Source organism: Lutra lutra, chromosome 4 (genome assembly GCF_902655055.1).
Source record: "Lutra lutra chromosome 4, mLutLut1.2, whole genome shotgun sequence".
Classification (NCBI taxonomy): domain Eukaryota; kingdom Metazoa; phylum Chordata; class Mammalia; order Carnivora; family Mustelidae; genus Lutra; species Lutra lutra.
Window position 1 is genome coordinate 111,734,066 of NC_062281.1, and position 25,688 is coordinate 111,759,753.

Sequence of the window (25,688 nt, forward strand, 5' to 3'; positions counted from 1 at the left end):
GCCTGCTATCCCTCTCCCACTCCCCCTGATTGTGTTCCTGCTCTTGCTGTCTTTCTCTGTCAAATAAATAAAATCTTAAAAAAAAAAAAAACTGGTACTGACATAGGACAGGACAGAAGGATAGATCAATGGAACAGAATACAGTCCACAAGAAAATCCATTCATATTTGGTCAAATGACTTTGACAATGGGAACAAAAAGAAATAATTCTAGAACAAGACGTCTGTATTCTTTTTAAGTGAATATCTACCCTTATCTACTTCACACCAAATATTTAACTAGAAATGGATCACAGACCTGTCATAAAAGAGACAGTTATAAATATTCAAGAAGAAAAAGGGAGAAAAATGTAGCCAGGTAGGGAAATGCAAAGATTTCTTTCTTTCCTTTTTTTTTTAAATTTTAAAGAATTATTTATTGGGATGCCTGGGTGGCTCAGTCATTTAAGCCTCTGACTCTTGGTTTCACCTCAGGTCATGATCAGGGTAGGGAAGACAAGCCCCATATGGGGCTCAGCACTCAGTGAGGAGTCTGCTTGAGAGTCTCTCTCTCCAGCTCCTTCTGAGATTCTTTCTCCATCTCCTTCTGCCCCTCCCCCCATTCTCTCTTTCTCTTAAATAAATAAATAGGGAGGAGGAGGAGAGCAGCAGACTCGGGGCTCGACTTTACTACCCTGACTGAGATCATGACCTTAACTGAAACCAAGAGTTGGAAGCTTAACCAACTGATGTCACCCAGATAGGACATGCAAAGGTTCTTAGATAGGATACAAAAAGCTCAAACCTTAAAAGAAAAATACGGATAAACTGGATATTATCAAAATTTAAAACTGTTCATCCAAAGATACTATAAAAATAATAAAAGGCAAACAACATCATGGGAGAAAATATTCTCAATACATATATCTGACAACGGCTTTGCATCCAGAATATATATAGAACTCCTAAAACACAATAAATGTAAGACAATCCATGAGGAAAAAGATCTGAATGGCTCGCCATTTCACAAAAAAAGAAAAATGAATGGCTAATGGGCAAATGAAAAGACATTCAGCATCATAGTTATTAGAGAGATACAATTAAAACTACAATGAGATACTAATATATACCTATTAGAATGGCTAAGATTATAAAAATTGATGCTACCAAGTGACAGGATTTTGAGCAAATAGAGCTCTTAACATTGCTAGTGGGCCACTTTGAGTAAGTTTGGTAACTGATTCCAAAAAATAATAAAAATCTTTCATATAACCTAGAAATTCTACTCTTAGGTATGTACCCAAGAGATTTGAAAGCATTTATCCATAATACTTATGAATGCTTATTCATGGGAGTTTTATTTGTAACAGCCAGAAACTGGAAATAACCCAAATGCCCATCAACTGGTAAATTACTAAATATACTGTGGTATATCCTTATGATGGAATACTACTTAGCAATAAAAAGAAATGCTGATGCATGGTAAAACATCAATAAATATTTTTAAAAATCTGAGCAAAAAAGTTTATAGACAAAATAGCATATACTATGTGATTCATTTATATGAAATTCTAAAAAGGGCAAAAGTAATTTGCAGTGATGCAAATTTATGGTTGACCATGGCCAGAGGTTGTGGTTGGGGGTTGACTGCAAAAGGACAGCAAGATTTTTGGTGGTGATGGAAATATTCTGTATTATGGTTATGTAATGCTTATACAATTGTATTCACTTATTGTAACTCACTGAACTAAACATATAAAATGGGTACATCTTATTGTGTGTAAATCACAGCTTAACAAAGCTGATTAAAGACTGAAGACATACTATGTAGTAGCATTCCTCAGGAGGCTTTCCTCATGGCTTTGATTCTGGCTCTAATTTCTTTGGATTAGTACCAATGGTGTTCTGTTAGCCTGTTCTTCAGCCCAACTCTATCCTTTCCATGATTCCATCTTCCATCCTAAGTTTTGTTAGTATGGACCCTCTTTATTGTATCTCTCTTTATGGCTCTCACAACCAAGCCACCAATTACAGTTCTAGGTATATGACCCTCTGTCTTCCCTTACATCATAATTAGACTAAAATAGCCTGTAATATATTCAAACAGATTCAACAGTCATTATTTGGTGCCTACACTAGGCCAACTACCATGGTTACAGAGAAAGCCTATCCTTGAAGACACACAGTCTAGCTCATTAAATTTAGCAATTCTCTGACTGAATATGCTCCAAAATCAAACAATGTAACACCATCAATATGAGGATAAAATTTTTAATGATGAAAAAGAATGAAAAAAATTACCTTAAGTACTTCATCTGAATTTCAGAGAGAAAATCTGAATAATGTATGTCTTTTTTGTCACATATAAAGGATAAAGCTTAGAGGAAAGAATACATAGATTTATGTATCAACCATCTCACTTCTGTAAATCTACATTAGTAAGAGTCCTAATGTGAAATAAAATTATAGCATTTTAGAGGTAGAAGATACTTTAGAAATTAGCTAGTATAAATATCTTCATTTTAAAATGAATAGTGAACAGAGAAGTTAGATGACTTGTTCAAGGTCATTTAACTACTAATTGGAAATATATAGTTAAATATCAGGTTCGCTAGTTCTCACTACATGCTACTGTAGAATTCCAGAGGACATCCTGGTGGACTTTATCTCTGTATGGAAGGAGAGCAAGTTGCCAGCAATCTACATTTGGCATTGCCACCTGATTCTCCTGGAAAATCTATTCAAGGAAGTCTTTTGTTTATTCTGTGCAGCTAAGACCATAATGTACCTGTTATAACAGCAATGCTCTAGTTTATTTTCAACTGAAATTTTCAAGGTCAGATTCTAAACCAGGATATACTGTTTTTACTATTTTGCTTTTCCGTTTCTAAGCATATACAACATCAACACGTTCAACTTGGTAATTCAATTCTTAATTATTATTAGTTAACAGTCTCTTACAATGTATTTTTTTTAAGTATGTGAGATAATAGAAAAAATATATATTGGTCTCTGCCCTACCTCCTGATACAGGGATCCTGAAACCCTTATAATTTCCGAACTGATAAGGGCCCTAGGAGCATCTTTTGTTCTAATATTTGGTCTTCGGCCCCCAGTCCTTACAAAGGGCTCCTGAAACCCTTATAATTTCCTGAATGATCAACTGATCATGCCTACATGATGAGAACTCCATAAAAATTCCACTAGTAGGAGGTTCAGAGAGCTTTCAGGATAACAAGCTATACACACCATGAGGAAGACACATCCCAACTCCACAGGGACAGAAATTCCTGCACTCAGGACTCTCCCAGATCCTGTGCTTATATATCTCTTCATCTAATTGTTCATTTGCATCCTTCATCATATCCTTTAATAAACTGGTGTAAGAAAGTGTTTCTCTGACTTCTATGCAGCACTCTAGCAAATTAATCCAACTTGAGGAGGGCATGGTGGGAACCTCTGATTTGTAGCCAAACTGGACAGAGTTGTGGGTAATTTGGTGACCCACTACTTGCAACTGGATCTTAAACAGGGTGGGAGCAATCTTACGGGACTGAGCCCCTAACCCATGGGATCTGACACTATCTGCAGGTAGAGAGTGTCCTAATTGAGTTCAATTGTAGGATACCCAGCTGGTATCACAGAGAATTGCTTGGTGTGAGGAAACCATACCTCCTCCCCAACATTTGGTGACCAGAAATGTCAGAAGTGAAGTGATCTGTGTGAGGAGTAAAGGAGACACACAGAAGGAAAGAACTGGATTGTTTTTCTAATACAAAGTTGAAAAGTAAAATATACACAAACAAATGATCATTTGTATTAGATCATCTATAAAGAATTACAATTTAATTCACAATTCTGCCTAAGGGAAGTATAAACTCAAAATGAAAAAAAAGTAAAAATACAAGTATTTCTAAGATCATACAAATATACATAGCTTGGTTTTGAAATACAATACTGGTAAAACTAAATATTTTCATTTAATACACACCATAAATTCACAGCAAATCCATAAACATGAAATCTATCAAAACAAAGATTATATTCCATTTCTAAACGTATATAAGACTAATAGTGTTTCTTCATTTTAAAATGTATAGTATTTTCTCATTACTGTTGAACACGAACTCTATAAACAATCCTATGTTTAAGATTTAATTTTAGTCCTCCCTATATTTTCTTCTCTTGCCACCTAATTCCTTTTTAATCCTTTCAGGTATCACTAATTCCCTAGTTTCTATATTTTTCTTTGTTTAATTAAAATTTCCTATCTAGGGCACCTGGGTGGCTCAGTTGGTTAAGCGGCTGCCTTCAGCTCAGGTCATGATCCTGGAGTCCCGGGATCGAGTCCCGCATCAGGCTCCCAGCTCCACGGGGAGTCTGCTTCTCCCTCTGACCTTCTCCTCGCTCATGCTCTCTCTCACTGTCTCTCTCTCTCTCAAATAAATAAATAAAATGTTTAAAAAAAAATTTCCTATCTAAGAAACTTGCAAACCAATAATCAACAAGAAACTGCTAAATTCTCTCAAATATGTAGCTCTTTTCGATTTACTACCAAAAGCCTTACAAACCAGTCAATAAATTACTGCCCATGTCTTTTTAAGGTCCCTGGTTACTAAGCTCCCTGAACTCACTTTGGGTTCAGTGAGGCTCTGAGGTTTACAGCAGGATCAGAGGAGTAAGGATGCTTAGATGTTGCACTTTCACTTAATAGCTAAAACCTGAAAAATGCACTCTTCTTGATTACTAGAGTAAAGAACACTATTTCATTCTGATGGCCTTTTTTCCTTTGTTCTGTTTTTTAAAAATAGCATTTATTGGGCGCCTGGGTGGCTCAATTGGTTAAGCGACTGCCTTCGGCTCAGGTCATGACCCTGGAGTCCTGGGATCAAGTCCTACATAAGACTCCCTGCTCTGCGGCACCTGGGTGGCTCAGTGGGTTAAGCCTCTGCCTTCAGCTCAGGTCATGATCTCAGAGTCCTGGGATCGAGCCCCACATCAGTCTCTCTGCTTGGCAGGGAGCCTGCCTCCCCCTCTCTCTCTGCCTGCCTCTCTGTCTACTTGTGATCTCTCTCTCCTTGTCAAATAAATAAATAAAGTCTTAAAAGAAAAAAAACTCCCTGCTCGACAGGGAGTCTGCTTCTCCCGCTGACCTCTCTCCTCATGCTCTCTCTCTCTCTCTCAAATAAATAAAATATTTTTAAGAAAAATAGCATTTATTACTTTATTTTAAAAAGCAGTATGTTTTTAGAAAAATGAGAAAACTTATTTTAATTGGTAAAAATTTGAACCATAATCAACTATCCGAAAACATCTAATGATATTTTGGTATAGATTTTGTCAATAATTTTTCTTATCTCAGTTTTTTGGAAATCCCTAAACCCCAGGACTTTGGTGGCAAAGGTGAAATAAAGTACCTAGGCCATTTCATATTGACACTTAAAAGTTTTCAACAACGTTTTGGGTTTCTTATTTACATGGAAAATAAAGTCTCATAATCACAAAGTTCCACTTTTTCCTAAAAGAGAGATTTTTCTTGAGGGGGGAAAAAAGATGGAATTTTAAAATTCAATGAAATACCAAGAACATAAAAAAATCCATGATTCCATAACCCAGAACTGATGTCAAAATTTTGTCACATTTGTTTACCTTTCCTTTTGTAAAGGAATAAAACATTACAACTAAAGTCGAAATCCCCTTTAAGCCATAACTCTAAGTCCTGTTCCTTTTTCCCTCCCTGGTAGGAACCTAGTACAAGTTTAGAGTATATATTTCTACTCTACCATTAAAAATTTTTCATACATTTATAAACATAATCATAAGCCATAATTACATTAACATGGCATCAAACTGTATCCATGATCTGGCATTTTCCTTATTCTATTCAGCATTGTTTTGCTATCTATGTTCATATACATACCTAGCTCACTGCTTTTCAAAATTCTAATGTTCCATCAAATGAGTGAACCTTTTACTTACCCATTCTCCTGCTGATAAACATTTAGCATCCTTTTCCTTTCAAAATTTAAATTTAAAAATTTAAAAATTTCCTGGAGTGCCCCCAGATGGCTTAGTCGGTTAAATGTCTGCCTTCAGCTCAGGTCATGATCCCAGGGTCCTGGGATCGAGCCCCATGTCAGGCTCCTTACTTAATGGAAAGTCTGCTTTTGCCTCTGGCCCTTCCTTCTGCTGGTGATCTCTCTCAAGTAAATAAAATCTTAAAAAAGAAAGTAGCTTCCAAACATTCTTGTTTTACAATGTCAATTCTAAGTTTAAAAGCTTAAATGTTTTAAAGGCTTAAAATGTTTAAAAAATATACATTACATGAAGTATATGTATCATTAATGTACACTACTGCTACCATCTCTACCCCCAAATCAGAATTAGTGAGAAATGAGTTGTGTATACCATCATTAATTGCATTAGATATGCATTAACTAATTTTGAAATATTCAAAACGTTATATACTAATAATTTTTACTCACCTTTTTAGACACAGATAGGTCCTTGTAGGTAAGTATGAATATCAGTCTGGCTACAGACTTATTCCAATAGCTTTCCAAAGTGTATACATAATCTTTAGGACTATATAAGAAACCCATTATTTCTATTGAAACAAGGCTATCTGTATTTTGCTGATATGTCTCCAGCTACTAAATGTCCTAAAAGACCAAATGTTTAGTCAATGTTTTTAAACTGTAATCAAATTTACATAGATTATGTTAAAGACTACTAAGTACCTAAGAAATTCTGCATATCAATTTTCCTTCAATTGTAAAAATAAAAGGCTCAATTTCTTAACTCACGGTTTTTTGAGTAAGCTATATTTACATTTTCTAAACACTAGTTCTGAAATATACTCCCTAAGTACAATATAATAATCTACTAGAGGTTAATGACACAATAGAGTACATATGAAAACACATAAATTATAAAATGCTAGGCAAATATCAGTTCATATTATATGCTATTCATTCAAAACAGATCTTTTAAGATTTTCCCAAGTAAATGAACAGAAAAAGTAAGTAAATACATACGAAAATACTGACCTCAGTTGCAATTTTTTGTCCACCATCTTCCATGATGCCAAACTTTAAAACTGCAACCTATAACTGTATGCTAAATATTGACAAATAAAATTCATCACAACTGCCTTTTCTTCTGACACTGGCATTTATATATCTTCCTTTCAAACTACCTCAGAAGTAGCCACAGCATGTCCTAAAAGTAGCAACAATATGTCCTACTTGAAATCCATAATAATCTTGTAGAAAATCCAAAAATTTTATTTTTTATAAAAGTGAAAGAAAAATGAGTCAAAGATAATGTATACTATCTGTATAACCAATTTTATTTCTATGATAGAAATAATAACTTCCACTAAATTAGTTCACTTTTAAGTGCAGAGCACAATCCTGCTCAGTAACACTTAATAATCAACACTTTACTATCTAAGGTTCCTGTTACATTCTAAGTAAAACAACTTTTCATTGTTTCTCCTTCCCTTTCTTCCTCAATGTGTCAGGTGTCGGTTTACATAAGGCAAATATTACCTGTATGTAAATTACAGTTCTGTCAATTTTTAACTTGTTCTTTCACTACTGCAGAATTTTCATTCTTACATTCAGTTAAATTGATAACACTCAAATATTTCTTCAACTATACAAATATAAAAACTATTTGCATTCTAATTTTTAGATTAAAAATTGTTCAGTATTATTATACTCTATGTAATGTCAGTAATTTGGAAAACATAATGGTCTAATAAGTATAACTCTAAGATCCCCTTTGAATGTGTTGTGCTTCAGTCTCCCATTTCCCCATCTCTGTGCTATTCTGCCCTACCACCTTCCACTATGGCATTTCCTCCACTTACAGCTAAAGAGAGAAGTTAAAGATATTCTTAAAAAAAAAAAAAAAGTTCGAGCTATTCTAAAAAGAATAAGACTTGTGTAAAAGCCAGGTAGGGTCCACAGACACTAACCATTAGTAAATGTTCAAGACCAAGGAAATTGGGGGCAGAAGTGAGAAATAAAGGTATCCTACAACACTCCACAACTTGCCATCAATATTTAATACATAGGGGGGCGCCTGGGTGGCTCAGTGGGTTGAAGCCTCTGCCTTCTGCTCAGGGTCCTGGGATGAGCCAGGCATCGGGCTCTCTGCTCGGCAGGGAGCCTGCTTCCCCCTCTCTCTCCACCTGCCTCTCTGCCTACTTGTGATCTCTGTCTGTCAAATAAATAAATAAAATCTTTTTTAAAAAATTTTAAAAATTTTTAAAAATATTTAATACATAGGATACTTAGGCATTGGATACACAATGATGACCGAGACACGTATAGTCTGTTTCTTCATGAAGTTTATCCTCTAGCTTGAAAGACACATTATTCAAACAACTCAAGAAATAGTATAAGTATGTAAACTGCTTTGATATAGGGTGCAAGAGAAAAATATCATAGGAAAATGATACCTTATGTCAACTTAGTTAAACTCAAACCTAACTCCCAAAGTCCTTTACTCTGTATAGTGCTAGGTTAGAACTGGCTAAACACAAGTCTGCACAAAACTTGGGGAAGAGAGTGACAAAGAGCCATTACTCTCAGAAAAAACTCAGGGTTAAATTTGGTAAAACAGAAACAGAGAATTAGATTCCAGTTGTCCTCACTCTTCCCTGCACTAGGTCAGCTCTTCCTCACAACTGCCAATCCTATTGCACAAAAATGGGCTCATCACTCCACCATAATCTTGACTATGGACAGAAAAAGAAAGCGACACAAGACAACTTTTTATACACCTTTCCACCAGCTCCATTACATGGTCCTATTTTGGCTACAGGACGTCCTTGCTTCCTAGATTCCTTTGAAAGCCCTGACTTGTGTACCCACACTAGTGTTTGAGGGAGGGCTGCTTTTAGTGACTCTTCAGTAACCCTTCGACACTTTTTTAATTTTTTTCCCCCAACACTCTCTTTTTAGACTTTTACTTCTCCTGCTTTCCCCACAATTGTGAAAGGTCTTATTCATACCATAAAATCCTTATCCTATAACAGTGAAGGGCTCTATTTCTCTACTGAACCCTAATACAGTGTTTAGTACCAAATGTGGTTCTAGGGTAACAGAACCACAATGGAAGTAATTTGGAATTAGTTTTCTGATCTGACTAGATTTAAGGCCATTAATGACCCTATTACCAGTGGTAAAGGAGACACTGGTTGTTGTTCATCATGCTAAGGCAAAAAATTACTTAAACTATGGCCTATAAACACCTATAATCAACATGAGGTTTTGGGTGATCAAATAGTTGCTACCACAATATTTTCTGAAAATTAGCATATAAAGGTATTCACTTTTTTCTTCTAAAATAACTAGAAAACTTGGAGAAAGACAATAATGAACTTGAGAATCTAAATTCACAGCCCATGGTCCAGGTAAGGTATCAGAAAGCTTCTATCACAGGCCTAAGAAATTCATCTCTTTTAGCTATTAAGTCAGTGTTTCTGAAAAACAAATCCAAAGTCTGATCCTGTCATGGGCCCGAAATAAAAAGCAAACTGAAGGGTGCCTAGATGGCTAGTTGGTTAAGTGTCTGCCTTTCTAATCATGATCCCGGATCCTGGGACTGAGCCCTGCCCTGGGCTCCCTGCTCAGCAGGGAGTCTGCTTCTCCATCTGCCTCTCCTCCTGCTCATGCTCTCTCATATATAAATGAATAAAATCTTAAAAGAAAAGGAAAAAAAAGCAAATTGAGTTTTTAATTTCATAGGGTCCCAGTATCCTATACTCTACATGTTTTTACAATCTCTATATCCTAGCACATGTCCAGACATTAAAATATGCCTGAGGATTGTAGTAGGCTGAAAAATGGCCCCCAAATGTATAGGTCCTAATCCCTAGAACATGTAAATGTTACCTTATTTGGGAAAGAGGATTTTGCAAATGAAATTAGGTTAAGGAATTAAGTTAAGGAAAAAGAAATTAATCTCTTCCTGAGATTGGAAGATCATGCTGGATTAGCTAAATGAGCCCTAAACACCAGCACAAGTGTCCGCATAAAAGACAGAAAAGGAGAACACAAATACTTAAGAGGACAAGACTGTGAAGATGGATCCACAGAGAGATCTGAAGATGCTGGCCTTGCAGACTAGTGATAGAGCCACAAACCAGAAGCTGGAAGAGAAAAGAATGGGTTTTTCCTTAGAGCCTCCAGAGGGAGTATAGGCAGCCCTGCTGACACTTTATCATCAGCCTAGTGATGCTGATTTTGGATTTCTGGCCTCCAGAACTATGGGAGAGTATCTTTCTCTTAATGTAAGCAACTAATCTGGGATAATTTTTACAGAAGCCACAGGAAATCAATACAAGTATGTGTATTTTTAAAATTTAATTGTTCTCCATTCTATGTCTACTTAGGCAGAAACCATTTAAAACATTTAGGAGGAAGACGGGTAAAATTAAGTTTTCAGGACTCAAAAGAATTAATCAGTTACCAGGAAAACTAGCTTATACTGAGAGTGCGTATAACAACTCCTCTCACAGGGCACCAGGGTGGCTCAGTTGTTAAGCATCTGTCTTCAACAATTCCTCTCACGTAGTTTGTGCTGTGCTTAATAAATATTATTTAAAATAAATGCCAGACTCAGTAAAAAAAAATCGAGGATACCAAATAAGTGAGATATTACTCTAGTGATGTTCTGTCATGGAAAATTTGAAGCCCATCCACTTGGTTCACAAAACTATATGGTTAATAATAACATTTCTATAGGGAAGGAAAGGACTTGACCAATGTTACAAAGTAATTCTACTAATGCTTATTTTAGAAAACACCAATTTCTTTGCTATTTTAAAGGACATAAAGGGCAAAAGATAGTACAGATCATCACTATTTTTATTCATGTCTTTGTTTTTGTAACTGGAAATATTAACAGCATAATCAGATAAGAGTTTATAATGTAGAAAACAATTTCCAATTTTGAAATTTCTGTTCACACTAGAGTATTCTCAAATTGACTCCTTTTTTTTTTTAAACAAGAATTTATTTATTTACTTGACAGAGAGAAATAGCATGCATAAGCAGGGGGAGCAGCAGGCAGGAGAGGGAGAAGCACACTCCCTGCTGAGCAGGGAAACCAATGTGGGGCTCGATCCCAGGACCCTGGGATCATGACCTGAGCTGAAGGTGGATGTTTAACCAACTGAAGCCCCTCTGGCACCCCTAATGGACTCCGTTAAACATGATGTTTTGCCCAGTTTGAAGTATACTACATATGTCAAAACATGCCATCTGAAACATACCTATCTATAAAATAGAAAGTCAAACATAATATAATCATTCTATAAGATAGTGTTACTCCCCAAGTACTAACATTAATAACAAGGTTCTAGCATTTTTTCCAAATGCTTAAGAATTAAAATTACCAGGAAGCCTGGGTGGCTCAGTTAATTAAGCATCTGCCTTTGGCTCAGGTCATGATCCCAGGGTCCAGGGATCCAGTCCTGCATCTGGCTCCCTGCTCAGCAGAGAACCTTCTTCTCCCTCTCACTCTGCCTGCTGCTCTCCCTGCTTGTACTCTTTCTCTCTGTCTCTGGCGAATGAATACATAAAACCTTTTTTTAAAAAAATTAAAATGTACTGGGATAATTAAGAATAATGTTTAGCTATTTAATTCAGCCTGAGGACAAACCTGAAAGATCAGGGACCTTAAGATGTTTTTCTTTTTTTAAGGTTTTTCTTTATTTGTCAAAGAGAGAGAGAGTGAGCAACCACAAGAAGGGGGAGTGGTAGGCAGAGGGAAAGCAGGCTCCCTGCTAAGCAAGGAACCCAATGGGGGACTCAAATCCAGGACCCTGGGACAATGACCTGAGCGGGAGGCAGACATTCAACCAACTGAGCCACCGAGGTGTTCCAAATGCTTCTCTTTGTAGCATTCGTAAATGGTAAAAATTTTTAGAAAACTGTTTAAAATAATTTAACTGAAACTTAATAGAACATATAGCATTAGCTGGTATTTATGGACAGATTGTCAAGGACAAAAAATTTTTTGAAATCTAGCTATTTAACTGTGTTTGAGTAGTTAATGGAAGAATACCACCCTCCCCCAAGGACAAAATTCCACTGCTAAAATTCAAATGCTATGTAGTGGTTGGATTTTGTCTTTTTTTTTTTTTTTTTTTTAACCACCACCCTTTCTAAACAGGAAAGTGTTACCACTCCCAGGTAAGCCTATAGTCTTAGGAGTTTATATATACAATGGGTTTATAAACTACATAGATTATGAGTACATTTCAATTATGCCTGTTCAATATTTACTGTTCGTCTTACATCACTGTGCCTCCCAACTGATGGGACAGCCCTCAGACTCTCACAACTCAAATCTCCGTATAGCTGGTATCTTATGAAAATGTAGATCTGATCACATTCCTTTTTTTTTTTAAATTTTATTTCTTTATTTGACAAAGAGAAAGAAAGCACAAGCAGGGGGAGTGGCAGATAGAGGGAAAGAAGCCGGCTCTCAGCAAAGCAGGCAGCTGGATGTGGGGCTCAATCCCAGGACCCCTGAGCTGAAGGCAGACGCTTAACCGTCTGAGACCTAGGCGCCCCTCATTCCTTCTCTTTTTGTAAAATTTAACTAACTCCCTACCAATAAAAGATACAGGACAAACTCCCATAAAACAGTCTGTCGCTACCTGGCTCCAAACTAAATTCTCTGCCATAAACTATGATCTATCTCAAACATTTTTTCTTCATGCATTCTTTGAAGAAATATCCCTTTTTAAAAAATAACTCTTTCCTTGGGGCATCTGGGTGGCTCAGTTAGTTAAACATCCAACTCTTGATCTCAGCTCAGGTCTTGATCTCAGGGTTGTGAGTTCAAGCTCCTCACTGGGCATGGAGCTTACTTTTTTTTTTACTTTTTTTTAAAATTTTTTATTTTTTATGAACATATATTTTTATCCCCAGGGATACAGGTCTGTGAATCGCCAGGTTTACACACTTCAAAGCACTCACCATAGCACATACCCTCCCCAATGTCCATAACCCCACCCCCCTTTCCCAACCCCCCTCCCCCCAGCAACCCTCAGTTTGTTTTGTGAGATTAAGAGTGACTTATGGTTTGTCTCCCTCCTAATCCCATCTTGTTTCATTTATTCTTCTCCTACCCCCTTAACCCCCCATGTTACATCTCCACTTCCTCATATCAGGGAGATCATATGATAGTTGTCTTTCTCTGATTGACTTAATTCGCTAAGCATGATACCCTCTAGTTCCATCCACGTCATCGCAAATGGCAAGATTTCATTTATTTTGATGGCTGCATAGTATTCCATTGTGTATATATACCACATCATCTTTATCCATTCATCTGTTGATGGACATCTAGGTTCTTTCCATAGTTTGGCTATTGTAGACATTGCTGCTATAAACATTCGGGTACATGTGCCCTTTCGGATCACTACGTTTGTATCTTTAGGGTAAATATCCAGTAGTGCAATTGCTGGGTCATAGGGTAGTTCTATTTTCAACATTTTGAGGAACCTCGGTATGGAACTTGCTTTAAAAAAATTTTTTTTTCTTTAATTATAATTTTTCTTTCCTCTTCTTTATCTGTAGAATTTCTTCTCTTGTATCAAAATACAAGTCAACTCTCAGTGAAGTTTTCCTAAGTTTCAAGCTGACTAAAGCCTCTCCTCTACTATATTCCAATGTGATTTTTATACTTATATTTCATAATACCACTTATAAATTTTATCAGTCTAATTTGTTGACATATACGCATTTCCGTGTTTTACTCATCATTGTATTTCCTGCAGCTCCTTACCAGGATATGTCACATAATAGGCATGTACTCTATGTTGAATTTATAAAAGAATAAATAAACTCTACCATATATAAATTCTCAGAAGGGAAGAATGACCCTCACAAATTAAGTTTCTCTATATAATACATAAAAGATGCAGGCACCCATGTCAAAACATGTTTCCATTAAATGTTTCCTAATAATTGTAACTTCACAAGTTAAATTAATAAAAGAACATTTACTGAGTACCTACAGCATATCAGACATTGTGCTAGGTGCTTTACAGGCATTATCCCATTTAAATCTCATTTAATCTGTAAAAGAAGGAATCACTCATGTTGCAAGTTCTGGGGCACGTGGTGGCTCAGTAGCTTAAACACCTGCCTTTGACTCAGGTCATGATCCCAGGGTCTTGGGATCGAGTCCCACATCAGTCTCCCTGCTCAGTGGGGAGCCTGCTTCTCCCTCTCCCTCTGCTGCTCCCTCTGCCTGTGTTCCCTCTCTCGCTCTCTCTCTCTCTCTCTCTGTCAAATAAATAAATAAATAAATTTTTAAAAAATACTTAAAAATCTGTAGGTTCTGAGATATTAAGTATATAATTTGCCTTGCCTAACATGTCAGAGCTCCAATATAAAGGAAGATTTCTCTCAAAGCTACCAATTCATGACTTACGAATTTTTGCAGTAAGTCTTTTGCATGGTCTTTGCAGTAAAGGCTAAGTATTTAAAAATATCTAAGTTTTAGAGGGCCAGTCAGAATAGTATATTAAAATATGACTCTGTACTCAGATTGCCTAATTTCACATTCTGTCCCCACCACTAAATAGAGCAAATTATTTAACCTCTCTGTCCCTCCTTTCCCTCATCTATACTATGGAGGGGAAGGGATAGTATGTACCTCACACCATGGTTATGAGGATTAAAAACTATCAATCAAAAGAAGTGGTTATAATAATCTAGTGCTTTATTTGAATATTCACCGAATACCTTTGTAAGATTTACTCATGTTAGAAAATGCTACTAGAAGTGTTGTTTAAAACTGGTTTTAGAGAACATATGAATTTAGAAAAAACTTCATATCCAGCCTTTACAGAAAAAGTAAGCAGAACAGGTAAAAGGTGTAAGTAGATACTCTCTTATTGGAATGATCTTCTTTTTTAGCATTTTACCTGTTGTGACTTAAAAAGTTTCAGCTTCGGGCACCTGGGTGGCTCAGTGGGTTAAGCCTCTGCCTTCGGCTCAGGTCATGATCTCAGGGTCCTGGGATCTAGTCCTGCATCAGGCTCTCTGCTTGGCAGGGAGCCTGTTTCCTCCTCTCTCTCTCTCTCCCTGCCTCTCTGCCTACTTGTGATCTCTCTCTGTCAAATAAATAAATAAAAATCTTTAAATTAAAAAAACTAAAAAAAAGAGTTTCAGCTTCATCTTAACTCTAATTTCTATTGTATTTCCTGATCCATCATGCTTTTTCAATCAAAACACTTATCTCCACACAGCAACTGGTTCTTTGTTTTTTGAGTGGTACCTCCAATCTGAATGATAAACTACTAAGAATTCTGGGCACCAATTTAGATAGAGAAGCTGCATAACATTCAAGCTTACAAAGTAAAAACTCTCATATTTATATACCAAACACTCTCAAATCTACCTAGCAAACGACATTTAAAAGTTCACTAAAGGACACCTGGGTGGCTCAGTCGTTAAGCGTCTCTCTTCGGCTCAGGTCATGATCCCGGGGTTCTGGGATCCAGCCCCGCATCGGGCTCCCGGCTTGGTGGGAAGCCTGCTTCTCCCTCTCTCACTCCCCCTGCTTGTGTTCCCTCTCTCGCTGTGTCTCTCTGTCAAATAAATAAATATTAAAAAAAAAAAAAGTTCACTAAAAATTTATAACCACAGCACTACACTCGTTCATGAAACCAGACAATTAAGTTGAATATACTTAGGATTGACTTGCTTTTAGAGAGTCGACATCTAATGCTTAGCTATCAATTCATATTGATCTGAACTTTAATAATAAATTCATACACATGAGTAACAATATTAACTGCTGGTTTGATGATGTTCAAATAATGATGGTCAATGACATTATTCATTGCTGGTTGGATTTTAGTTACTGACAAGTCTACAATTTACTCTTAATTTTTTTGCAGTTTCACACACATACACAAAAATTCCACAGCAGATTAATATAAAATAGAAAGTTCCCTGTCTAAAACTTTCAGGAGAAGGAAAAAGCTCAAAAGTAATACTTCGCAGCTACTGAATGGTAAGACTGGGCTTTAACTGAGGTAATTTCAGTTGGTTCTAATGTGTATCCTTCATTCATTCATCATATTGAGCTCTCACTGTGTGAAAGACACATCTGAGGCTCAGTCAGTTAAGCGTCTGCCTTCAGCTCAGGTCATGCTCTCCAGGTCCTGGGATGGAGCCCTGCATCAGGCTCCTTGCTCAATGAGGAATCTGCTTCTTTCTCTCCCTCTGCCCACCCTGCCCCCCGCCCAACTGAAACCGGATAATAAGATATTTGAAAGGATTTTTAAAGGAGCTCTATGGTCAAGTTAGTCTAATTGGAAGCTGGTATTTGGAGCCGGATGGGAATTATTTGTTCTTTAATGCCTCTCTGTTCTATTTCATCCTATGCTTCCCATGAGAACTTTTCAGTCCACTGAAATCCTCTTCTTGAACCCCTGCTGGCTATATACTCTGCCACCTCTGTCTACCTCCTTCTTATTGGCATGATTTTGCTGAGGATAATCTGGAACTTCACTGGCTTCTTTGGGAAACCTAAGATCTTCCCAAACTGGCTCTTCTAAGACCTCTCTCTCTTCCCATTACTTCTGCCCCTTCTTCCTCCTTTAGCCAACTTCAATATTCTACTCATTTGCCTTGAATCCTTCAGGCCCCTATCTCCATCATCCCTCTTTATACCCCTGCAAGATTTCTCTCTCCCCACTTTAGCCCTCAGGTGCCTATAGTCATTTGAACTTTAAGACCCCTATCCTCCATCAGGATCTCTAAGAGAGTCAGAGACAATTACCCTGATGCTGAAAAGGGAAAGGGAGTTATTTGGAAACTGGGCAAATGAACAATCTTAAAAAGACTTCTCAGGGCACCCAGCTGGCTCACTCAGAGAAGTGTGTGACTCTTGATCTCAGGGTCATGAGTTCAAGCCCCAGGTTCAGTGTAGAGATTACTTAAATAAATAAACTTAGGGGGGAAAAAGTCTTTTCAACAAACATTATTAAAAAGCTTTAGCCATCTAAGCAGGTAACCTTACCTTATTCTACCTGTCAGACACACAGTTGGGCCCAACTGTTCTTTTATATAAACTAGTGAGTTTTCTATTATTGTATCTGACACATGGTTAAGAATTTAAAACAAAAGTCATAAGATCTCATTTCTGTTTGTGTGTTTTAGATGTGTAATATTTTTTCTACCTCTAGATGGTCTTGCCAAAAGTAGTTTGTAAAAGAGCTCAATTTAATTAAATTAGGGGAAAAGGGAATACTATATTAATTTAATATTCTCGGAGAAAAATACAGAAACTAACACAAATGTTTTTAAGTTCACATGACTTAGGTAATCTTTGGCAAATAAGAATATTGTTGGTTTAGCTAAAACAACAACAACAAAACAAACAAAGTTGTCAGCATTAAATATAATGCAGGCATACAACTTTTCTACCTGGGTTTACAAGTCAAATAAGCACAAAATTAGCTCTATGTTACAAAATTTGTCAGCAAGAAAAGTAGTAAGATGACTAGCTGCTTAATATTACAAAATTTGTCAGCAAGAAAAATAATAAGATGGCTAGCTGCTTAATGTCTCATGAAATTTTCATGAGTAATTGAAACGTATTTTTTAAGACAAGTGAATTAAATAAATGTAAAAGTTTAAATGTAAAAAAATTTAAAAATACAAAAATTCATAAATGAACTTTTCAACAATAATTATTTTTTATGTCTGCTTGAATAGTTTCCCAAATCTTTTTGGTGACTTAATGTCCTTAGAGTTTTGAGAAGTCAAGTTAAATGATGGATATTCAGCGACTATGTTTAAAAAAAAACCAAACATTTCACAATTACTTACTTCCTAGTTTTCACTAGAATTAAGCATTCTAAGAGTTAAGAATTCTAATTAATACATGTAATTAAAATACTAGAAATAAGGGGGGAACTCTGTATACACGGAAAGTAGATGTGTTTTAGTATGAAAACTATAAGATATGGAGATATGTTTTTGTCAAGAGAAAAAAAAAGGGAGTAATTTTGCCCTAAAGTAGAATAATTGGTTTTTCCATAATGAGAAAGAGCAAAATAAAAGACAAACACTGAATAGATATAGAAAGCTGAGAAGAGAGAGAGAAGAAACTTATTTTGAGTGGTCAAGTGGCTAAAACTGAATGCATTAGTTATAGGAGTTATAAAAATGAGCCTTAATATCAAAAGTACATTGATGTAAAACTAGAACTGAGTCTTTTTTAAAAAAAGATTTTATTTGTTTATTTGACACAGAGAGAGGGAAGCAAAGGGAGAAGGAGAGCAGACTCCTCACTGAGCAGGTAGCCTGACTCGGGAATCATCCCAGGACCCCAGGATCACAACCTGAGTTGAAGGTAGACACTTAACAAACTGAGGTACTCAGGTACCCTAGAATTGAGTCTTGTTTCTCCTTAAAGAACAAAGTTTTCTTGGACTATGGGTCTACTCCTGATAAGGCTGTGAAAGGTTTTCCTTTACCTTTTAAGTAACCTGCCTAGAAAACAAAGATCAGTGTTTTATCAAAATAACTTCCTGTGTTTCTCATTTTCTTTATCACGTCTTTGATTACTTAAGAAAACAACCTTCTCCATTAAAAAAGCGAAGGTTTTATATATATACCTATGTTAAAGGGATTGTTTCACAGGACCTACGATCCTATTTAATCATGTATTTTTTTTTTAAGATTTTATTTATTTACTTGACAGACAGAGATCACAAGTAGGCAGAGAGGCAGGCAGAGAGAGAGAGGGGAGGAAGCAGGCTCCCTGTGGAGCAGAGAGCCCGATGTGGGGCTTGATCCCAGGACCCTGGGATCATGACCTGAGCCGAAGGCAGAGGCTTTAACCCACTGAGCCAGCCAGGCGCCCCTTTAATCATGTATTTTAAAAGCCTTTAATATGTTTGGCAAAATTCCCCAAAATCACATCCTAAATGAAGTCTTTTGGACCTGGAACTTTGATTTGTTCCAGAGGGTCGCTGAAACATCTCAAAAGATTTGTTCTAGCTCCTTATAAAAAAAGAAATGTCAAACTAATTAGGTTTATTTGATATGTCAAATTATATAGAAAACCTTGCTAAATAAGTAATATTTAACCTTCCTGGGTTATATTTGTATGAAGGATGTTATAAATATGTGTTCCAGAAATCGTATAAAATTTCTTAAAATTTGATATAGTCTGGTAGAATGTCATCAGTCATAATCCATTATCATCTTAAAATATGTGTCACAGAAATAACCAAATAGCCTTGTCAACTGCATTAGAAATGAACTGATCAAATCTTTAACCATGGCCATTTTAAGTCTTTTTCATTTATAGACAGTTATTTTTTTGAACTGATGCTTTCATGAAAGCTTTTCCAAACTGCTATGATCCAAAAATGCTTGTCTTCAAAAAGATTCGTGGAAAGAATTCTGGCAAGTACTCTAGAATACAGGTTTCTGACAACTTTAAGATCATACGAGGGAAGAATTTTCAGAATTCCATGGAAAAAACTGACAGATTCATAAAACTACTAATCCATAATCAAGAAAAACAAGAAATTAAAGGGGACTGAATAAACTGATGAGAATCATTGTAATTTTTGAGTTTTTGTTTGAAACACTATTGGTTCTTTAACATTTGTTTAAAAGATTTAAGGAGTGCTTGGGTGGCTCAATTGGTTAAGCATCTCTTTCAGCTCAAGTCGTGATCTCAGGGTCCTGGGATCCAGCCCCAAGTAGGGCTTCCCGCTCCACTGGGAGCTTGCTTTTCCCTCTCCCCCACCCCTATTCCTGCTCTCTGTGTCAAATAAATACATAAAATCTTTTTTAAAAAATTAAAAAAAATAAAATATTTAAGGAAACCTTTTCTCTTAAGCTTTCTTTCTTTTTTTTTTTTTTTAAGATTTTATTTTTTATTTGTCAGAGAGAGAGAGAGACAGCGCGGGCGAGCACAGGCAGACAGCGCGGCAGGAAGAGGCAGAGTGAGAAGCAGGCTTCCTGCCAAGCTAGGAGCCCGATGTGGGACTCGATCCCAGGACACCGGGATCACGACCTGAGTCAAAGGCAGCTGCTTAACCAACTGAACCACTCGGGAGTCCCTCTCTTAAGCTTTCTATAACTTACAACAATTTGGAAAAGTGTACCTGTATAAACAAAATTAAACATTTGTCTTTTTCTCCTTACCTAATTCCTCCCAGAAACCCTTAGGATGTTTAGTCTCATGGCAATGTGGTTATTTGTATAAGTTCAATATGAATCTGTTCTCCCTATAACAAGACACAACTTGAAATACTGGCTATACTGCCAAAGTTTTGACTGACATTTCAGTCAAATGTCAGAGAAGGATGGGTATAATATCCGATATGACCAGACAACTTTAAGACTAAGATTGACTATATAGAGCCTATAATACCCCTTCAAAAAAAAAAAAAGCTCAACTGGTATCTTGCTTTCAGGGTTCTCAGTCTTATCAGGGGGTTAAGGAAGAGGTCAATTCCTGGCAGGCCCAAGAACCTCAGGATCTCCTAGAGACCTCTAGAAGAGAGAAGAGAGGAATTCACCCAAATCTAAAAGTATTGCAGGCAAAGTCTAATGGTGAATCCTTGGCTTGGCGTCCTGGCCTTAAGAAGCTTTTAAAAGTCCACTCAGAGATTACTTTTGAAAAGCTGCAGCAAAGCAGACTTCAAAAAAGCCTATATGGCTAATCGCTATTCTTACATAAATAATCAAACTAAGTTTAACGAAACTAGACTGATCTTGCATGCAAATTAGTCATATTGTTTACCTTTGGTAGAAATGGAGATGACTGTAGAGAAATAAAATTATGTTTCAGTAGCCCATTATTGTGGATATTAGATTCTAGTCCAGTTTATTGTCTCTGAGGTTTTGTTATCTACCTATGAACTGGACTGGATCCTGAATTCCTCTATTTTCCTCCACTATCTTGCTATGACTATCCAAACTAACATTTCCAACTTTCTCCCGTCCTTCCGACTTGGAATCACTAAAAACAAAAACTGCTCTTTTGCTAAAGCCCTGTAAGCTGAAGCTGGACAACTGGATACAAGTCGTGATACAAGTGACCCTGGAGGCAAGGATTAATTCTTGTGTGGTGATGTAAACTTATTTCAGATTTTATTAATAATTGTATATTTGAATTTGCCTTTCTGGTCCATGTTTGATCCTAGTAATAAATCTTTGAGGTAGTATAGACAAATTCCTCAAATAACCATAGTAAAATGCAAATTAACAAATATTTAAAGTTATAAATTATTTATAAAAATAAATATTTTATAAATATGTTATATTTATATTTTATATTTTGTACTTATATTATTATATTATTATATATTATGCAATATATAATGTATTTTATTCATATATGTTTATATTATAAATAATTTACAAAAATAAATTAATAATTAAAATTGTAAAGCTCAGCATAAAAGGAAAAGAATATTTTGGACTAATGGTAGACTTCAGAAAACTTTATAAGAAGGTGTCAACTTCTAATTATATACAAAATAAGTAAGTCCTAGGGGTACAACATGGTGACTATAGTTAATAATACCATATTATATATTTGAAAGTTACTAAGAGAGTAGATCTTAAAAGTTCTTATCAGAAGAAAAAAAATGTGTTAACTGTGTGGTGATGAAGGTTAACAAGACTTACTATGGTGATCATTCTACAATATATACAAATATCAAATCATATGTTGTACAACTGAAACTAATATAATGTTATACGTCAATTATATCTTAATAAGAAATGTTTTTTTTGTTTGTTTGTTTGTTTGTTTTAAAGATTTTATTTATTTATTTGACAGAGAGAAATCACAAGTAAGCATAGAGGCAGGCAGAGAGAGAGGAGGAAGCAGGCTCCCTGCTGAGCAGAAAGCCCTATGTGGGGCTTGAACCCAGGACCTGGGATCATGACCTGAGCCGAAGGCAGCGGCTTAACCCACTGAGCCACCCAGGCGCCCCGATTAATAAGAAATGTTTTTAAAAAGAGGTGGTATTGGGGCACCTGGGTGGCTCAGTGGGTTAAAGCCTCTGCCTTCGGCTCAGGTCATGATCTCAGGGTCCAGCAATCAAGCCCCGGGTCCGGCTCTCTGCTCAGCGGGGAGCCTGCTTCCCCTTCTCTCTCTGCCTCTCTACCTGTGATCTCTGTCTGTCAAATAAATAAATAGAATCTTTAAAAAAAAAAAAAAAAAAAGAGGTGGTATGTAAGGCATTAAAGAATAAGTAGAATCAGGGTGCCTGGGTGGCTCAGTCGGTTAAGTGTTTATCTTCAAATACTTAACTCCAGGGATGGAGCCCCACATAGGGCTCCTTGCTCAAAAGGGAGCCTGCTTCTTCCTCTCCCTCTGCTTGCTGCTCCCCATGCTTGTGCGCACGGTCTCTCTCTCTCTCTCCCTGTCTCTGTCAAATAAATAAATAAAATCTTAATTTAAAAAAAAAGAACAAAAATCTCAACAAAGATGGTAAGGAAGATCCTTGTAGAAGAAAGGATGCAAGCAAAGACCAAGGCAGTAGGCACACAGCATGTTCAGAAATAACATTTCCAAGTAACTACAGCAGCTTAGCTAAAAAAAAAAAAAAAAAAAAAAAAAAAAAAAAAAAAAAAAAAAAATATGTGGGATAAAGTAATTCAAAAAAATGAAAGGGACATAGTGATCTGATTGGAGCTATGGACAGCTGCAATTTTGAAAGGTTTTGAATGCCACCCTAAATAATTTTAAATGTATTTTGGAGCCAATAGAGGTCACTGAGTATTTCTGAGGGAAGAGTGACCAGGGATTGCATAAGCTATCTTTTAAGAAGCAGTATGGAGGGGAGTGACTGGAAGGGGGACAGATTGAGGGAAGCAAGTCCAGTTTGGAAGCCATTGCTATATTGCAAATAAGGGAGAAGCACCACATTTAGCATGGAGACTGCGGGAAGGAAAAAGGGGAGAAGTAAACTGAGACGCTGAAAAAGCAGAATCTATACTTAAGAGGACGTGTTAGGTAGGAAATGTTAGAACCATTAATATAAACTTAACATTCCCTTAAAGGAAACAACCAGAGTTTACCAATGAAAATAAGACCATCAAGTGAGAAACTGTACCAAATTTCATCTTTAACTATCAAAGCTGCATGTTGACTGAAAACCAAAAACTCTGATTCCATTTTCAAAGACTGCATGTAATAGAACATAATAAAAGAGTCAGTCTTGCTACTATAAAGTAATGACATGTAAGCGGTTGACCAAGCAAGGCTCATTTCAACATTCAGTATCATTTCTTAATTCATTTGAACCAGCGTTCCTGAAAGGTGGTTAGTTGGTTAAATAAATACTATGAAAATCCTCCCTCCCTCAGCACTCAGAACCCTCCCCCCAGCACACGGACGCGCGCGCACACATCTCCGAAGAGAAATCTCACCCAGCTTCGGACAGCCCCTGCCTGTGCGCTACTAGCCTTACCAAGGACAGCCCTTCCATCTCTTGAAGTCCCTACGAGTGCAGGGTCCTCGTCTGGTGGATCGGCGCCTACCGCAGGGCTACTCTCGGAGCGGGAGCTCAAGGGACCTTCACGGAAGGAATGACGGCCAGCCAGGCCCACCGGCCACTGGGCTCCACACGCCCCAGGCTCGGAGGCACACAGTGCGGTTTTCATTCGCTTGACACACCCCTTTCCTCGGGCCCTTTCCTCCTCCACCCAACACATTCTGCACGTCGTCCCTCGGAGGTACAACGTGTCACTTCATCCGCTCCCCCACCCATGCTTATCTCGACACCGTCCCCTTCACTCGGACGGACTTTCCATCAGGCCCCCGCACACCTTTTCCTCCTCCTCTCCCCGGAGCTGCGCCGCCCGCCCCCACGCCACCGGCAGCATCTAGCGCTCCGGCCGGCCGCTGCAGCAGCCTGCTACGCCCGCCTCCCCCCAGGGGCGCCCCACGCTCACCTCCCGCGCAGCTCCACCGGCTGCGCGCACCCCGGGCGGCGACTCAGCTCCGCCCGGCACCCGAGGCTGGCCAGCCCGCTGGGTACCCCGCGACCCTTGACGCCCTGGGCCGCCGGCTCCAGCCGCCTTCGCCGCCGCGAGCCTGGTGCGGCCCAGGCGTTTCCGGGTTCCCGCGGTCCCGTCCCCCAAATGCTCCGGCTTCCGCCTCGGCCCGGGCAAACGCGGTTCCCGGCTCGGCTCCGGCGGCCCCAGCTTGGCGCTTGCCAGCTCTGTCCCCAAAGGCGAGGCACCTAGGCGGCTCGGCGGGCAGCCCCCGGTGTAGCCTTCACCGTCGCGTTGCCGCCTGGGGCACTGCCTCCTGCTAGTTATGTCCCGGGTGGAAGAGTAAGACGGAGTGGCTCCCGCCGCGGGCTTCTGCGGGGCTGTCCGGTCGTGCTGGGTGCCAGGGTGTCCGACTGCGAAAAGAAAGGCAAAGTCCTTTGGGGCAAAGGACCCTAAGAGGGAGTGAAGAGGCGGATCCAGGAAACAACCCAAACTAGAAATAGCTGTTACTGTCCCTGAAAACACCAAGATTAGCCCTGGCACAGGCTGCCACCCAGGAGTCCAAAAGAACGCTTCTTGAGTTGTAAATGACCACTTCTCCCATCCTGGCCGAGACCTTGAGTTTGAGGAGAGCCCCTTAATGCTATTAACCAGGGCAAGGGAAGGAACAACCAGCAAGAAAAAGCAAATGGGGCCAGAGGATCTCAGAGTTCTAAGAGACTTAACCCCTTCCTGGCTTCATGGATCCCTTAGGCAACACTAACTTTCGAAGGCCTTCTGATTTCTTTGTTGGAAGCCCTCCAACCACCACAGCCCAGTCTGATGATGGACAAGCTAAAATTATTATTCTAGGTCCAGTTTGATCATCAAATTGCATTTTAAGGTTTTCCCTTTCTTCTTACACAGTGCCGCTGTAAATGAAGCCTACATCTGTTTATATTGCACATGATTAAAACTACCTCCATAGAGACAGAGAGCAGGAAAATAAAATTAAATAACTGTGTTAGAAAAATAACTGGCTTTAAATTTTTTTGTGTGTTATGACCTTGAGAAAACCCCTGGATGTGGAAATTTATATTAGATCTTAATGTTTGTCCAAATATTTTGGAAACAAAATATGGCTGGTACAATATAATAATAGCTAGGCACCATTCTAACATATCTATCTACTTTTTTAATTCAAAAATAGTAGGTATTCAGTAAATATGTGTGGTTGTAAGGGGAAAGAAAGATAAAATGTTTTAAAAATTAACCAGCAGCAAAAATATACCTTAAGACATGAAAACATTTTTTTTAGATTAAAGAAAGGCCTTCAATTCTCTCAGAAAGCTTTAAAATGAGAAAAATGAGAAGTGGAAGCACTTATAATTATAAAACAGTAACATGTGTTTTGACATCTGGGACAGGCATGAAATTGAAAATGATCAAAACTCTATACAAAAAAAAAAAACAACTCTATACAAACAAAAGCAGTGATGAAAATAGAGAGCCAAAGAAAAAAGAAAAAAAGAAAGAAAAAATAGAGGGCCAAATATATGAAACTCACAACTGCTGCGAAGTTATGCTCCCTAACACTGATGACCAAAAGAAAGTAATAACTTTCATTAGCCTTATCTAGGTTTACAATTTATACTCATAATACCTACTGAATTGCTTTGAGCTTCCCTGTGTATACCACCCATAG

At 37.7% G+C, this 25,688-nt stretch overlaps 1 protein-coding gene across 3 annotated transcripts in view; it reads right to left on the bottom strand.

Annotated features, from left to right (window-relative positions):
• SLC35A3 (solute carrier family 35 member A3) overlaps nucleotides 1–24,089 on the bottom strand; it is a 49,599-nt gene extending 25,510 nt beyond the window's left edge. The window contains exon 1 of one of the 3 annotated variants that reach the window (XM_047726071.1): nucleotides 23,963–24,089. Coding sequence is in view for 2 of the 3 variants with exons in the window: in XM_047726069.1 (XP_047582025.1) it covers nucleotides 7,028–7,060 (33 nt within the window). In the remaining variant the exon portion in view is untranslated. Of the gene's footprint in view, nucleotides 1–7,027; nucleotides 7,167–23,478; nucleotides 23,643–23,962 lie in introns of those variants that run through there. The other 2 variants (XM_047726070.1, XM_047726069.1) reach the window with 2 other exon arrangements.
• Nucleotides 24,090–25,688: the final 1,599 nt, after the last annotated feature.